Source organism: Streptopelia decaocto (assembly GCF_964273445.1).
Source record: "Streptopelia decaocto genome assembly, chromosome: 1".
NCBI classification, from domain to species: Eukaryota; Metazoa; Chordata; class Aves; order Columbiformes; family Columbidae; genus Streptopelia; species Streptopelia decaocto.
In genome coordinates this window covers 179,243,999-179,261,385 of record NC_138663.1, presented here as the reverse complement: position 1 = coordinate 179,261,385, position 17,387 = coordinate 179,243,999, and the positions used below count along the sequence as shown (strand labels likewise).

The 17,387-nt window shown below is 36.7% G+C and overlaps 1 protein-coding gene across 1 annotated transcript in view; it reads left to right on the top strand.

Annotated features, from left to right (window-relative positions):
- The window catches only part of VWA8 (von Willebrand factor A domain containing 8), a 186,568-nt gene that overhangs the window by 48,015 nt on the left and 121,166 nt on the right, over positions 1–17,387 (top strand). Inside the window, exons 12-16 of the mRNA XM_082050523.1 lie at positions 10–87; positions 6,338–6,498; positions 7,652–7,765; positions 15,337–15,505; positions 15,853–15,930. Of these exons, the coding sequence (XP_081906649.1) occupies positions 10–87; positions 6,338–6,498; positions 7,652–7,765; positions 15,337–15,505; positions 15,853–15,930 (600 nt within the window). The remainder of the gene's footprint in view (positions 1–9; positions 88–6,337; positions 6,499–7,651; positions 7,766–15,336; positions 15,506–15,852; positions 15,931–17,387) is intronic.

The following is a 17,387-nucleotide window of genomic DNA, read 5'->3' as shown; positions in this document are numbered from 1 at the left end:
ACTCATTAGGGCTGTGGCAAAACAGTTATTGCTAAGGAGTTTGCTGATATGCTGGGATACAGCATAGAACCTATCATGCTGTACCAGGTGAGTAAACTATCTGCTGCTGATGACACTTGAAGTATAATCCAAATTATGATACACAGAGGTTGATTCTTTGTGTAACAGTTTTCTCTAAGTGGTTTTAAATCTGCAGATGTGTTCACATACAGCTACAGGTTTTGAAATCTTTGCCTATCACCTATATGGGTTAAGAGAATAAAGGATAGCAAAGTTTTCTGGTCATTTTAGAGTATTTTTTACTCTCTCTGTTAGAATGCTCATCTAAAATCTCCTCTTATTGAAGATCTAAACAAATGAAATACTGTGCGGCAGTACAGAAAGTACAATGTTATGACGTATAAACTAGCCCTGATCCTGCTTTCCTTTGATTTTATTGACTTCATTTTGAGTGTGAAAGAGAAGTGATCTAAATAAAATGTAAGGAGAATCATTTAACACACTAGTCTTTCTCCTAGCCACGGAGAATTGACAACTCATTCTGTGATTTGGCATAATGGAGTGTCATAAAGAAAACTTTGTCTTTTTTGTCATCTTCTTGGATTTTTTTTTTCATTTTGGAAGGATGTTTCCTGCCTTTAGGTCAGAGTGTGACCACTTGTAATTCATGGATGTTGAATGCCTCTGGAAGACCTTTTGTCTTGCCTTTTTTTTTTTTTTGGTTTGTCTATATGCTATTTAATCTCATAATGGAATTCTCCATTATCAACACTATTTTTTTATTGTTATTATGAAAGACAGTTTCTTTATTGTATGGAGAATACATAATACGTTTTATGTTTCTGGGGAATTTTTGTAAAGTTATGCCTCACGTTCTGTAGGATTAATCTTTTTCTTTTGTTGTTTTGATGTGTTTCTTCTGTCAAGATCACCTAATATCCTCTTACATGTTTATTTTTCCTGATGCCTGACACGTGGAATTTTAAACAATATTATAAATTCTGTGCCTTTTTTTACGTATCTGTTTAGCATAATGATTACAGTTGTGGTGGGACTGTTGCAGTAGAGATTAGGAGATAAGGTTCCATGTTAAAAAAAATTGCATCCTAGACATATAAAATGAGGGCTAGTGTTTAAATGTAATATATGCATATTACATTCAAGGAATATTAACTTCATTATTTGTAGGTGCTATAACAAACAGTCTACCCTAATTTAGCTACCCTAATGTAGCTAATTTATTTAGGTTGTGTCTTAGTACGGATGTGACTTTAAAGATAAATTTGGGACAAAGTGTGCATTAACACTGTGAGATACACGGGCTGTTCACATGGTTGCCTTAGAATGGCAGTTGTGGGGTAAAATGACAAGAAGAAAGAAACCATAAGGTCATCCATGGGCTTTGAAGGTGCTGGCAAGCTGCATTTTTGATGAGTTACAGGAAGAAATTTACAGTAATTGAAAAATTCAGGGCAGAGTGAATGGTTTTACTGAACAATATGTAAATGTTTGTATTTAAAAAGATTAACATAGAAATAGTAGTAATGGTTCCAGGAAGGATGGACATGAAGAATAACAAGAGAATTGATGTTTAGGAGCTGTCGGTTGTCTCAGAAATACAGTGAACATGGCACAGTGAGGCTGCTGTACATTTAGGCTTTTTCCCTTTTGATTCATCCAGACAGTGCTTCAGGCTTTCTCACGGCACTAGAGGGTTTTTTGCAAACCCCAGGTTCTGTCACGCTTCACAGTGATCCCCACAGCCAGTGGTCTCTCAGGATGTGTTTGGAAAGAATTATCAGTCTTGGGTCTCAATGCGCTCTAACCTCATGACATAAACTGAAAAATTACAAGACTAAAAAGTAGAATTAATTAATTTGCTAGCTTTTCACAGTAGGGTTCACACATGTAAGCTTTTCTCCGTAACCTTGAGGAATGAAAACACTCTCAAATAAAATATGAAGTCAGGAGTCTCCCATGACCTTGTGAGTCAAAACACACCAAATATCACAGGATTTACAGTGGTAAGTGATAATTGTCGGTGCTGCAGGGGAACATTAACATCAGATTTAATGCAATACATTGGTCTCTTTCTGCCATCCTTTTGTTTATTTAAATTTTTCCCAGGCAGCACGGAGACCTCCAGAGGAAGAAATGGCAGTGGCAGCTGATTTGGAAGTGCAATGACATATGGGGAGAGAGACCCTGACAGAAATGGGTGGTGAGGTTGACAGGTTGAAACACACAAAAAGTGAGAGAAAATAGTAAAGATAAATATTACTGATGATGAAAAAAGAAAGTCCATTTTATGTTTTCCTGTGCTGTTGAGAACCTCCCCAGACAGGATCCCACTGTTCTTCCTTCCCCTGTGTGGCTCCAGCTGATAAAGGCGCAGACTCTGAAACCGTGTCTGCATAGATGGAGTCAGAGAGATCGCTTGTGCCGTTTTCTTACACTTAAACATGGCCAGGTGTGAGCAGATTTGGGTTCCATAGCTACACAGCTTCACCAACGCAATGTTATCTTCATACTAATATACCTGTATTCCTAGCAGCACCTATTGCCTTCTGTACATAGGTATATATAATGTAGGCGTGTGGTTTCTGAGCCAGAACTGTGTCCAGCTAGTCTGCGTACTTTTCTCCACACTTGTCACTGTAAACGTATTTTAAAATCATCCCAGGAAAATAGCTTTTGCAACTTGACAAACCTGCTTAAGGACAGGCACACCCTAACCCTTGTTTGCTGCGCACAACATGGTATTGGGCACTCACCAGCAAAATTAGATAATTATTTCATTAAAAACATGACCACTGTTTTTCAGCATTCTACCTTTAATTAGCTTTGCTGAATAGGAGCAGAAAACACACGAGAAAAGCTGACAGTGAAAGTAGTTATTCAGTAAACATCTTCCTTTCAGAGGCATCTGTGATTCCTACAGAAATAAAATCTAGGCCAAGGGTTTGACGTTTCCCACTGAAGTGAACCTTTCCTTTGGCATCACCAGGGTTTGTTCCTAGTTCAAGGGGCAGAGGGTTTTTATAGAGAGGCTTTTTGGCAATATCGAACAGTATCGCTAAGGCAGATAAATGACTCTGAGCTCATTGTTCGCTATGAATTCTTATATAGACTATGTAAAATTCACATGTAAAATTCACATGTTTATCTATACATATAGATACTTTCTATGTACATCTTACATAATCTTAAAAGTTTTTACAGGAAGCAATGATTGAATGTCACTGAGCTATACATCTGATAAATTTTAAGATCACGTTTGTTTTTCTTAAAATATATGATAACATATCAGAGGCTTCGCATAGCAAAGCAATAGGATAATTTAGTAAGAGAACAAATGTTAAATGTTTTAATTCATACGGCAATTCAGCAATGAAGGTTATGAGAACTTTGATAATGCTGTAAATTCAGCAGATATTTCTACTTTGGTTCAAAAAAGTATCTTTTTGATTTTTTTTGAGAGAGACACCATATTGTCCTAAATCAATTTCTAAAATTAAGGGGGCTTTTATTTGTCCTATGGTACATTTTTATTTTCCAGTAATTTCTGCAGGCACAAAAATAAATAATGGGGCACCTTTGCTTTGTCTGAAGCAATAGCAGTGCTTTTCTTCAGCCTCTGTGAAGAAATGAATTCTTAGATGTTTTTTATATATATATAATATTTACTTTTATTTTTAATATTTGCTTCATCATTCCTACATCTGAAGTTGATTTAAGGGCTTGAATAGTGTGAAAAGACATAGTTCTTTATATTGGCTTCACAGGAAAAAAAAACCTCTTGTGAGATGAGAATAAAATCTGCCTAAACCAAGGGTTCCCAAACCTTTGAGCACATAGATCATCTCTGACAGTAACAGCTGCCTCAGAGAACAGTTCTGTCTCGTTTGTGATATCTGACGGCATTATATGGATTTCTCATTGTATATAATTCCATGTAGGCAAATTGCTGACAAAGGAAAATAATCCTCATTAGGAAAGGCCTGTTTTTAAGTTGTCTCTTAATGCCGTTAAGCAAGAGCAAATGAGAAGCAGCAGCCCGGTGGTTCTTTGTGAGCTGTAGTTAGGGAACTTATGGTTTAACTTGTTTAAAATAAAACATTTTCTCCCCTCAGAGTTTCAGGGGACAAAAAAATCAAAATTCAAGGTGATGTTGTAACAATTTCCCAGAAACTTGTTCTTTTTCTTCCTCAGCAAAACCAGTTTTTTAAGCACATCACTAGTGTTTGTGTTCTGTGATGGTTTTGTTCCTAGGTTTTCTTTTTCTTCTTTTTTTTTTTTTTTTTTTTTGCATGACCTCATAATTTTTCTTTACAAATTCCTTCCAGTTTTTTATTTGAGAAATACTAGCAAAATGTGAGTCCAAATTGGCATGAAAAGCAGGAAACATAGATTTTTTTCACTTCATAATTGCCAAGAACATGATTAGCACTGTGAGCCATGAAAAATGGCAAGTTTGGAGGCTTGTATTGCCATAGCTGCTAAAGGGAGCGAAATACAAGTTATCCTACTTCTTTTCTCTCCTGAATGTCTTTTTTTCCTGCATACGAGATATTTTAGAAAATAAACTGCAATGTAAAACATGTAAGTTACGATTACTGTTACAAATTAAAATAAGCATTTTGTTCCACAAGGCAATATAATGTAGCCATTGATTTGCCCAAAATAAGGGGAAAAACAATTAAACCATATACCTCTATCATATCCCCTCCAAAGGGAAGGGTTTTTAGTGTGTTATAACACTATATCTCATGAAGTTTTATTTTTAATATATAGTAAAAATCAGTTTGGACTAAATAAATAGAAACAATAAATCCCTGGGCAGGTACTTGGCCATAAAACAAATCCCTTAGAGAAAACAGGATGGTTAGCAAATGACACTTCTTTTTGATGCATCACTAAATTGCATCTGATTCAACCATTTACATTTTGTTATTAATTGTATATTTCAGAAAATGTCTCGCAGCGAAATACCCTTCTGAGTTTATCTCCAGAAAATTAATGCATGGCTCTTGAGTTGTTGCTGGAATTACAGATGGACATTCCGTATAGCATACTAGGTTTCTGATCAATTCGTACTGCATCTTATTTCATGTTTCTAGGGGTGAATTGACAGAGGTGTGTTAGTTGAATACAGTTATACAGCATTTGCGCCAGCTGCTGAATGTACACTTTTGATGTAAGTCCTAAAAACACTTACATTTTTCTCTGGCTTTGATAAAAATGTTTCACATTCTGGTTTTAGTTTAATTCTTTAATAAAATAGAAAAGGCCAAACACAGCAGTAAAAAAAACAACAACAACAAAAAACCAACAAAAGACACACACACAACCAAAATAACCCACAACAACAAAGCAAGCAGAAATACAACAATAAAAATACAGTCTGGCTTTGTGGATTTTGATGCGAGACTTTAAATTATACAAATGGGGAAGCACCGAAGGACCCAGACTTTGTCCTGTTATTTTAAGGCTTTTAAGGAAACGTTGAAAGAGGAAATGATTCAGGCCGTATGATGTAATGTGTTCTATTTTTATTCTTTAAAGTTCAAAGGGTTTATAGTTGTGAAAAGGACATATGCAAAAGCCACAGCTACAATAGAAAATATTTTTCTCATCTGATTTTGGGTTGTGTTCATGGCACAGCCTGAGGAAGGAATTTTGTCTTCCAAGTCACAAAATGGCCGTAATGTCTTTGTTGCTCTAGAGCTTACCTGCTATAGTGGAGCATGTAAAATATGTGTCCTAGGGTTTTGTCTTTGCTTTCAATTTAAGTATTATCTTGTGATATGCTATATACTTTTGATATTCGGTGCGTTACTGGCTTATTCCTTATTCTGTCCCTTCTTCTCTGACTCTTCCACTGTGTTTTCCTGCTGAGAGGCAGAATGTCCTGCTGGTTTGTGTTTGGGACTTATGGTCAAATCTCTGCTCTTTCAGGTGACTTCTATATGAAATGAATGACTCGTGTTTGTTCCAGGTGTAAATTGCTGCCCCCTTCTGTACACAAAGCTGTGTACAAGTTGTCATATGTTTGCATTATGTTTAAGAGGGGGGGAAAAAAAGGGCTTTTGTTCTAGTTTCAAAGTGGTGGTATTGCCAAGCCTAGAACTTCCAAAGACTATTTAACATAGTCTGTGTGTAGATTTGTGTGTTTGTGCATTTCTAATACCATTTGGAAAAGTAATTGAAGATTTCATGGTGATCTTCTTTGGGTACGCCCTCAGCAAAAACAGAAAGCAGTTTTAAAATGAGAAAGCACTTGTAGATTAATAAAATACAGCATAAATATATTCTTTTGATGAATTGGTGCTTACAGGATATGACGGCGAGAGATTTGCTACAGCAAAGGTACACTCTTCCTAATGGAGACACTGCCTGGAGACCATCCCCACTTGTTACTGCCGCCCTGGAAGGAAAGCTTGTTGTTCTCGATGGCATTCACCGAATTAACCCCGGCACCCTGGCTGTGCTTCAAAGGTCAGGATGCGAGCACAGATAACTTGGGTGCGCATGATCTGTTCCTTGAGTGCATGAATACTGATAAATTAAGTTTCTTCCTGTGAATGTGAGGTTATAACTTCAAGAATACTGTAAAAATCGAACATTGGAGTTTCAGAGAATATGTAATGTTCAGTCTTTACATACTTAAAAGCTGAAGCAATTCTTTAATGTGTTTTATAAGTCTATAATAATACAGGAAATGTCAGCTCTTTGTACATATGGCGTGTAAGTCTGAATTGAAGAATGAGCTAGTTTTTATCATGAATTTATGGAATCTAAAAACTAGTAATATTTGCACTATGATTAGAAATGGCAAGATGTGAGAAAATGATTGAAATACTTTTAATGCAGCCTGCCTCTAAATAAAATGTGATCATTACATCTATATATAAAAGCATACATTCTGGTAATTGCAAAGAACTCTCTCTAAACATTATTCCATAAGTCACGAAAAATAGATTAGACTTCCCAAAGTGGACGTTGTAGTAGCAGATAATATTTTACTACTAATCTCTATTGTCAGGTCAAATTTTTCTGCTCTTTCATGTGCCTACATCATACACTGCCTTTCATAAACTTAAAGGACATCACCAGCTTTAAAAGCAGATTGTAGCAATAACATTTTGTGCCTTCTTTTACTATATATATACACACGGAGGGCAGAAGAGATAATTATGCTTGCCCATTTTTTATCTTTTTACCTTTCTCTTCTGACATGGGCATGCATTATATAACCAATCTCGACATAAAAAAATAGAAGCTGGGTCTGTGAGTATATTCATTGTTAAAGCCAACTGAATGTTGCTTCAAAAGACAGAACAGAAATCTATTACTTGGTACAGGTATAACAAAATGGCTGTTTGATGCCATCTATGCACACTTGTACTGGTAAAATGGAATTTTTTTGGTTACCATATCTGTTTGAACTATGTTGACTAACTGACTTTGTCCTGAAACTGTTTACTTATGCTAATTATTTCGCCTCCACGATGCATCTTAAATTGGTTATCTTTTTCTTTTTACTATGCCCTGCGTTGACTGAGGTAGCTTTTAAAAAAGTATTAGTTGAAATAAGTGTTTTTAAAAGTAATCAAAGGTTAGATAAAGCTTATTCTTTATTTTCAAACAGACTAATACATGACAGAGAGCTGACTCTCTATGACGGCACCAGATTATTAAGGGAAGACAGATATCAAAATTTAAAAGAAGAATTACAGATTTCTGATGAGCAACTACAGGAAAGGTAAAGTATCAGCTATTGACTATAGGATGCATACAGTATTTCATCCTGTAAAGAGCTTAAACTCCTATTTTTGTGTGTGTGTTTTACAAAAACATCATGCAAAATGCTTCTCTCTTAAATTGATACCTTCTAATCACCAAGAGAAACATATTTTAAACATCAGTTTCCTCATGAGCTTTTTTCTTTTTGTGGCATGAGAAAATTATGTCCTGTTTAGAGTGCTCAATCTAAAAGGAAGACATTCCATATCCTTTGACATAAGGGGTTAGAAATTGAAGAGGAATTTTAAGTACATAAAAACATAGATCTAAATGTATATAGTATTTAATTTTGGAATGGTTTATTAGCAGTGTTGGAAAATGAATCTACATTGAAGTTAAATACAACTTGTTAATTTATTTTGGCTCATTAGCTAGAAAGCTGGTATTTAATTTACAATTAATATGGGGCAGGAAATCCTAAGGATGGGCTGGGACCCATTATGCTGATTCTTTTTGTTTGTTCACTTCCACCTGTCCGCTAGAAACATTCCACAGATAGAAGCATTTTCGAGTCCTCTGATGGCCGTGCTTGATACACAGTCAAACACTGCTGAGCAATTTTAGTTAATAGGAGGGGATTGTTGAGTGTACGCCAAAACGAATGCAACCTAATATTCAGATATAGTATGTTTAGATCTGTATATATGATTCTTAAATGGCTGTAATCTCTGAAAAAGCAGTTGAAGTCTTACGGCAAATATCTGTGCTCAGGCTTAATGCTGCAGGGTGTGCATGTGGCCAGACTTTGAAGAGACCTTATCAGTTATAGTAGTGATGTGTTCATGATGTGCCACCTCATTTCTCTCAGTTGTCTCTCTTAATACCGTTGGGGTTTTTTTTTTGACCTTCATGGTCTACCCTTTAGAAAAGCTGTTTTTCTTTCAGTGCCCGGTTGTTATTTCTGGCTCCCTTTTGATCCAAAATATTGTTCTTTAAAACAAAACAAAACAAAAACCACCACCAACAACAAAACAGAACAAATTAAATTTAATTTTAAGTCTTCCACAGCTTTTTTTTTTTGTAGGTATGTTTTAATCTAAGCCTACTTATTGCAAATTGTGTTCATGCTGCTCAGGCCATACAGCCAGCTAGATGGGCATTTCCTGCATTTGTTTTACTTGACCGAAGAACTATGTATCAGGGAAGTGTTCTGTTTATCAGGATTTTAAGCCCTGACTTGGAAAAGAGAAGTAAAAAAGGTCCACGGGTCCATCTTGGATGGAATTCCAACTTTGCCTTGGACTTTGTCTTTCAAAACAGGTGTAGTCATTGTGTGAGTCTCCTCATTGCAGCTCTGTGTCCATGATCTCATCCAGGGTGCCTTCCTTTGGGCAGAATGGCAGTGGCTGTGCTGTTTAGCTGATTGCATGGTACTCTTTGGTTCATGCCCATATACTCCAAAAACCTGGAGAATTCATAGAATCATAGAATCATTTCAGTTGGAAGAGACCATCAGGATCATGGAGTCCAACCATAACCTAACTCTAGCTCTAAACTGGGTCCCTAAGAACCTCATCTATGTGTCTTTTAAACACCTCCAGGGATGGTGACTCCACCTCTTCCCTGGGCAGCCTGTTCCAATGCCTGACAACCCTTTCCATGAAGAATTTTTTCCTAATATCCAATCTAAACCTCCCTGGTGCAACTTGAGGCAATTCATCACGCGTTCATCTTCAGTACTGCCCTTCCTCCTTCAGCACATCTTTCTCACAAGATAAGAGCTTCGCATCTGGATTCCATGTCTCCCTGTCTGTCCTAATTGTGGCTGTTTTGGCACTGGACTCCCTTATAACCTTCATTATCTGTTAGACCACTAGAACTGGCCAGGCTGTCTTTAATGTCTGTTGTGCAGACTCACCTTCTCCGTGGGCCACCTCCGTACACACTGTCCTTCCCTTTGGTGTCATTCACTCCCCTGTTGGTTCTGCTGTTCAGTGCTAATTATGCATTGCTTTTGACTGCTTTGGAGGCCTGGAAGTCTTTGGCTTTCCTCAGAAGGGTGCCCCTTTCCCTCAGATCACAACGTACTGCTTTTATCTAGCCACCTTAATATTTTGAAAGAGAATGTACTGTGAATTGATAAGCCCTAATTGATCTACTCGACTGACAGCGTTCCCTCTCTGATAAATAAATGCAGGGTGTCTATTGCCTTTGGAATACATTTCTGACTAGTACATGATCTTAAAAACAAACAAACAAGCAGAAAACCCACTATGTAGGTATTCTTGCATCTGGAAGCTCAGTGTAACCATTTACCACCATCTTGGATACGTAATGGACACAACAGTGATTCACCGAAAGTGCATGACAGAGTTTTAAATGTCTAAGCAGTCAGACAGGACTTAAAGGAAGTATGTGAAAATAGTCCTAAACAGAGGTGATACAAGATCGAGAGAAAAAGGAGTAGTTCTGAAGGATGAGAACTTCAAAGAAAGAAGCCAAAGCCTTATTGGGAAATCATTAGATTAGGAGAGGGCAGGCCCATCCCCAAGATTTCAGAAAAAGCAACAGCTGGACACTGGAAGGCAGCTGTGATGGAGAAGAACTGATGTCTTACTGCCATATGTAAGAGAAACTGAGAACATGGCATACATACTTCTAACATTTTTTACTTCCCTCCCCCCACTATTGGGGTCAGTTTTGCTGTGTGTGAGTGTTCTTGACTGTAGTGACTATAAGTAGTATAGTGTGCAGTTTCTGTCTTCTGTGCTACTTCTAATCATTCATAAATACAAAATAACTCACTGTTGCTCTCTGTTCCCTTAATTTAAGACTCACTAATGAGGTGGCCAGATGTTGTTGTAAGTTACATAAGTAGAAATATGTCTTTCATAATGGAAAAGAACAACTGATAATGTTTTTCAGTAGACTAGTTGGACTTGTGACTGGAATTTTAAAACATAATTTCCATTTAAAACTATTTTAGGGAAAAGGAATACTATTCCTAAGCAATGAGCCAAAACTTCTATAAACATTGTTTTTTAATCTGTGTTTTTAAGAGGATTTGACACACCTAAAGATTATTCTCATTTCTAAGAAGAGAAAAAAGTGGAGTATTGATGGAGAAGTTTTAGAGGATCTCTTTGGACAGTACAGATGCATATTGTACTAAGTTTTCATGCTTTTATACAAAAATACTTGATAGTAAAAAAAAAAAAAGTAAGTATTTTTTCACAGTTTTAGGGCCTTGAATTTTTAGTACTTCAACAATAATATTCATATGCATAGTAGAATAGAAAGGAAAATACGCACAATCCATCACTTAATTTCAAACCCTGATAAGTCAAATGTGGGAGGTTTTATGAATAAAGGGATGGTATTTCAGATCACACTGTGGTCTAAAGAAATCACATGCCTCTGTATATGAATGTAAACAGTATTACAGTAGAGAATATGAATATGCTTAAAACATGGCAGTGTTATTAGCGGTGCTGGACAAAAAGGAAAGTATTGTTTGGTTTTCAGATAGTTTTCAAGTTTTGCAGGTTAGAACGCTATTATTCATACAACTTAATTTAAAGTTTTATTACCTCTGTAATAGCTATTAAAATATATTCTTAATTTAAATTATGTTAATTATTGTCATTGAGTTATGTGTTCACTGTTATTTCAGTATATTTCCACATCTGTCATGTCTACTAGCATTTTCTGAGAAGGGCTTCAGCATGGTGGGTGGGATAGCTCGGTCAGGACTCACAAGTGCAAACAGCACGTTTGCCTTTGTGAGCTTTTGGGATACTCCTTATCCTGCTAAAGCCGTAAGCAACAGGATAACTAGCGGTGGCCACAAATTACTTTTTCCTCTATTCTTTCTCGTGCCAGTTTGGCTATGGAGTTAAGTTGCAAACAGTCACCCTAAGATGACATTCACTCATTTGAGAAAACAAAGTGATTTTGTTTGTGAGTTTGAGGAGAAGAAAAACAACAACAACCACCACCAAACAAAAACAAACAAAAAAACAACCAACCAAACAAAAAAAAAAACCTGCCTCTGAGAAAATGACAGATGGTCCTGAAAGATCTTTTTCGTAGAAGGAAATTATAGCTGCTGATTCTTTATTCATGTGATGATTATATGATTCATTTTCCTGAACAGGTTCAGAGATTAAGAGAAAGCACATTTAACGACTGTGCGTATCCAAGACTTCTGCATAGAATTTCTTCCGTAATCATCCATTACTTCACTGTGACAGATACTGTAAAGATAGCACACAGCCCTTACAAGATGAGCAGAGTCTTGGTTTGTCTTATTATGCCATTTTTTAACCTGTTTGGGTGGATATCCCCCCACACAGCACACACACAAGCATGCAGGTGATAAGACCTTGGTGTGGTGAGCAGAAAGGCAGCTATTATAAATAAATCTGGAAGTAGGTATATAATAGGATTCTTCAAAAGCTAAAAGAAGTCACTTATAATGCTTGGGTTGTTTTAATGCCCTGTAGACAATGGGTTATTTATTTTCCGTGAGATTAGGTTGAAAGGGAACACAGAGTAGATGAGACAAATACAAAATGTGGCAAGGAATGAATTTAGCAAGCAATAAGAGTTTTTAATTGCTTACATTTTCTAACTTTTACTTAATATTTTGTTGTTTGTGTGTTTTTTTTTTCCAGTTAAGTAATCTTAATTTTAGACTGTGGTGAAATATAATAAAAACAGGAAGAAAACAACAATAGGTCATTGTGGTCCTAGTATTATAACAATTCCCAACTCAAAAAAATTGATAGAAAATGAGATTTATTAAGTCATGTTACAGGAAGAGACAACCATATGTAGTTTGGTTTTGCAAGATGGCATTGGGAATGCCATTCTGCACATTTTTTTTTAATAGGAGAAGCTTCAACTGCTCAGCACCATGTGTCAATAACAAAAAAATCTTACCCTAAAATCACCCTGAACAAACTGTGTTCTGATCTTCCTCTTGAGAGTGCAGCAGTAATCCTTGGTTGAAATTAAACACTGATGACAAAAGAAGGACACACATATTATTAGGAGAGTGTTCTGCTGTCTGTGTTGTCAGTAAACATTTAGCAGAGAGAAGGAAAGAGATTCTTTGTATGAATCAGCCAACACCAAATCTTCCCACTGTGTTTGAGGCTCATTAATTTAAAAGGTGTCAAGTTTTTAACAAGATACACTTGCTGGGCCTTTATCTGCAAAGAACACAGGATGTCAATGATTTATTTTTTTATAAAATATAGCTCCATGTAGGAGCTTCACATTATATCCCTTTCGAGACTTATCTGTAACACGATGAAACAACTTTGAAACTCTTCAGTTCTGCTGGTGGAAGCTGGGAACTTTGAGCACACTGCAGGACTGAGTCATTTGTTTTAGTAATACATTTAGCCTGACATTTTCAACATTGCAAACATCAGTCCAAACAATAGGCTTTTGAAGTAGCCAAATAGTTTTATTCGTGTTTACAAACTGGAAACCTACAGCAGTGGTGTTGCGGTATGTCCAAGTCCAGGCAGTACGTCAGCGACTTGAACTGGTATCACCAAGTTTGCTTGCCCGGACTTGGCATCTCCTCTGCTCCCACTTCTCCCTGTGCCCTCCCTGGCTGTCCCCAATGTGCCCTTCGAGTTTGGTGGTGACATGGAGGTGGTACAAGAGAAACGTGTTCCTTTGCCTAGGGAAAGCTGACTGCTTCTTGTGTTTTCTTATGGTATTGCAGAAGGACCAGAAGTGGTCCTTCGAATAGGGTGGATTTTTGGAGGAGAGTCGTTTTTTCTTCGCAGTAATGGTGAGGAGGGAGAGCTGGAAGTATATATATTTATCGTATGTAGGAAACACTTTCTTCTATAATAAGGTTGGCTAATGTTCCCCGTCCTTTCATGCTGACAGTGACATTCCCATTGGTTCCTCTTTCATGTGATGTTTTCAGACATCTATTTCTATTTTTATCAGTCAGGGAGTAGCTTCTAGGCTTATGACTTTCAGCTGAGAATAACTCATGCCACCCCCTGTGTTTGCTTTGATACAAGAGACTGTTTGCTATCATCGCTCTGTTGTATCGCAGGTTTGTTGTGATGAACAGATGAGCCAGCTATGCAGTAGATTTGTTAATTTATCCTTAACGGTCATATCGTGTCTTCAGATTTTCTTGCTTATGCCATCTTTTCCCTCCTCAGTCTACCCAAGAAGGATACTTACCTCCAAGCTTTCTGGTTTCAAATATAGTAATTTATATAGAAAATGACATGATAACAGGCATATCTAGCAATATAAGCTGTCTAATTAAGTTTCACTTGCTTTTTCAAAATTAATGTCTCCTATTTTAATAAGAATACTGTGAAATTAATTGTTGAAAACAAGCCCTCCTTGCATAATTTGATGTGCTTTCATATCTGACTTCTACTGCCTATTATTTCTGCTGCTTCTAGAGATCATGTAATTATGCTGATTGATGAGTACCAATGAATTCCCAGTCCAAAGAGCTGATAACATTACACAGATAAGGGAGACAAAAGATGTGAAGAAGGCAGAGGTACCCAAAACCAAGGTGTTGGTCTTCTACTGCTCTAACAACATGCATTTAAAAGTGTGTATTTTAGTTTGTATTGGTCACAGTAAGCTCCCATTATCTTCAATGGAATCGAATAGGCAGGTCTCTAAGAGACTGCCACCAAATCCTGCAGCGTGAACTAGGGGTCACTGAAGATCAGTTCCGTAAAGATTTAAAAAATGATAACAATAGAAGTATTTTTTACAGCCATGAATGGTGAACGTGTTGGTACAGGCAGTTGTGGAGATAGATAGGATGAAGAAGTTCAGAAGGGGATTAGATGAATTTGTGGGTAAACAGACATTAAAGCAAAAAGATCATTTCTTAAATTCTTGTAAATCTCCAGTCTACCCTTGGAGGGACCTGTCTCCTCATGCTGAGCCAAGGGTGAGGTGACTGGTTTGGCCTTTGAAGTATAGCTTTCAGGAATATTATGAATTTAGGCATATTAATCCCACCCTAAGAGCCTAGGTGATTTTCATACGGCCACAAAGTTCATCAGTAAGGGGAATGTTCCTAAACTATTACTAAATCCAGATCTTCATAGTATCTAAGCCAATCTCTACAGTGTCATCCTTTCTGTCAGTCTAGTTGAGTGAAGGAAGTTACTCATCCCTGCAGCTCTGGTAGATCTTGTTCTTTCTCTGAATTTACCTGCTTTAGGTAAAACACTTGTAAAAGTCTATCGGATGTGTCCATTTCAGACATACAGTGCAGCAGGCTGTAGGTTAGTTGCTGGTATTTCTTCATCTTGAGGCATGGAGGTCTTGTTGCAGATGAGGAGACTTGGGTCCCCTTCTGAGCATAAAAAAAATTGTAAATTTATAAAATTACAAGTCACATTATGAAGTCTTTGTCTTTTTCTTTTAATAAAGTTGCATTGTAAGTGATCATAATAGCCTGTGGTATGATTCATTACAATAATTTAATTACTTTGAAAAAAATCTATTTTAAAAATTAAATTTTGTATTCACTGCTTAAGCCAGATAATGCGTTTTTACACTCTCTTTTTGCAGGTCTATCTTTCCTATCCATCCTTCTTTCAGAATAGTGGTCTTAGCAGAACCTCCTGTCATTGGAAGTAGTACCCAACAATGGCTGGGTCCAGAGTTTCTGACACTCTTTCTTTTTCATCATGTTCGCTCTTTAAGCAAGAGTGAAGAAATTCAAGTTATTAAAGAAATGGTAAGTACGTTTAGTATTTTAGGCGCTTGTTGACTATTGCTTACCGAACATGATTATTTACTACATTAAAAATATTTTGCTATTTCAGTGTAGCATAAATGAGTTCATATTCAAAGCTTATCAGAGCAGCATATATGCTTATCTTTTAATGGTATTGCTTTTGGTTGGCATTTTTATATTGATGTTAAATGATGCTGTAATAGAAAAATGCTCTTTTTCATAACCGTATTCCTTTTTGATTGACGCAAAGCAACTTCAGCAGCTGTATGCTCCTTGCATCTGGGTATAGCTGTATGTGGAACTTACATATCTAGCAGTAAGATTAATACTGTTTTTCTTTCAAACAGATTCCAAATGTACCCAGCGTTGCTGTGGAGCAGTTGTTGTCATTAACACACAGGCTTCGGGAGACAAATGATGCCACGGTGAGCCTTTTTTTTTTTTAATTTACTTTCTCCTGCTGTGACTGTTTTAACAAAGGCTGTGTGAAGCATGCTGAGCTGTAGTGTTGTTTCAAAGGCTGCCTGATTAGAAAACCAGCCTCAGAAAATTATTGCTGGCGATTACTGCACAACATACTGTAAACTTTTTTGATTGATGATGTACATTTTTAGAATCTACATAAATAAAGCTTTTAGGAAATTGCCCAAATCCAAGAGAAGTCAGGCAGAACAGTACACGTGTTGTCAGTGAGTGTAGATACATGGCTCACAGTGAAACGTGTTTGAGGTGCCTTTCGAGTAGGCATGGATATAATCACGTGTGTCCAAATATTTTTTGATTACTTTGCTTTAGTCATTAGAGCTTCGATAGCTGCAATTATTGGGGCTTTTTGGGCAATGAGAACTACGTAGCCATTATAAAATGCCAATGGGCAACAGCATAGACTATGAAAAGAGAAAGCTCCAGAACTCCTGGCAGCTTTACTGCTACAGGCTACTCTATGAAAGCAGTCTTGTCAAGAAATAAGTTCTGCTGACATAGTAACCACAAAATTCTTTAAAAAGATACAGTCAAATCATGGTGAAAAGAAAAAGAAATTATTACTATGGCAACTGAAGTACTGGATGTTTTTAATGTAAATAAAATGTAAAACATTTTTAGTGGAGTCCAGCAGTTTAACTGGTATGCAAATGTAATCTGTTCTCCTTAGTTTTCATGATGGGTAATAGTTTATGCAGTATTATTATTTAAGAAGCCGAGAAGAGGCTGTTATGCTCTTCTGAGCTTAAGAAAAACTAAATAAAAATGTTGACTTTTAGGTGCACCTTTGGAACAGTGTTGTTACTGTCTATTTAGCTTCTTACACCTAATGTGTAAATGTTTTGGCCTTGATATACTTGGAGACATACCATGCCTGAACAGAGCATTACAAAAGTCCTTTCCAAATATGTTGATGTCTATAGCAATGTGAAATATCTAAATGAAGTATATGATGTTGGATGAGAAGTGAGTCACAGTATGGATCGAGGGAGAATTCTTGTAGATCGGCAGTGACATGAGACATGTTGGGAAGAGCACGCCTGTGGGTTGAAGTGTGTGCCTTAGGTATGTCAGGCTATTTATAGAGTTGCCTAAGTAAGTGAGCCTCTGCCAGAGATTATCCTGAAATATTAACCATTGTTTGAAGTGATTTTTTTTTTAACAATAGAAGAATACCTGTAGACTACTCAGCCTGTGGGCGTTGTCTGCGTCTTTGTAATTGTTTGCTTGACTTACAATATAATCTAGAGACCACAATCAAGATCCTGTTGAATTAGATGCCTCATAGATATGTATGACAAAGACTGTTAGTAACCCAATTTCAAGTTTACAGTGTTCAATATAGAATATATTAAAAAAAAAAAAGGCAAAACAGAAAACCACAACAAACAGACAAGAT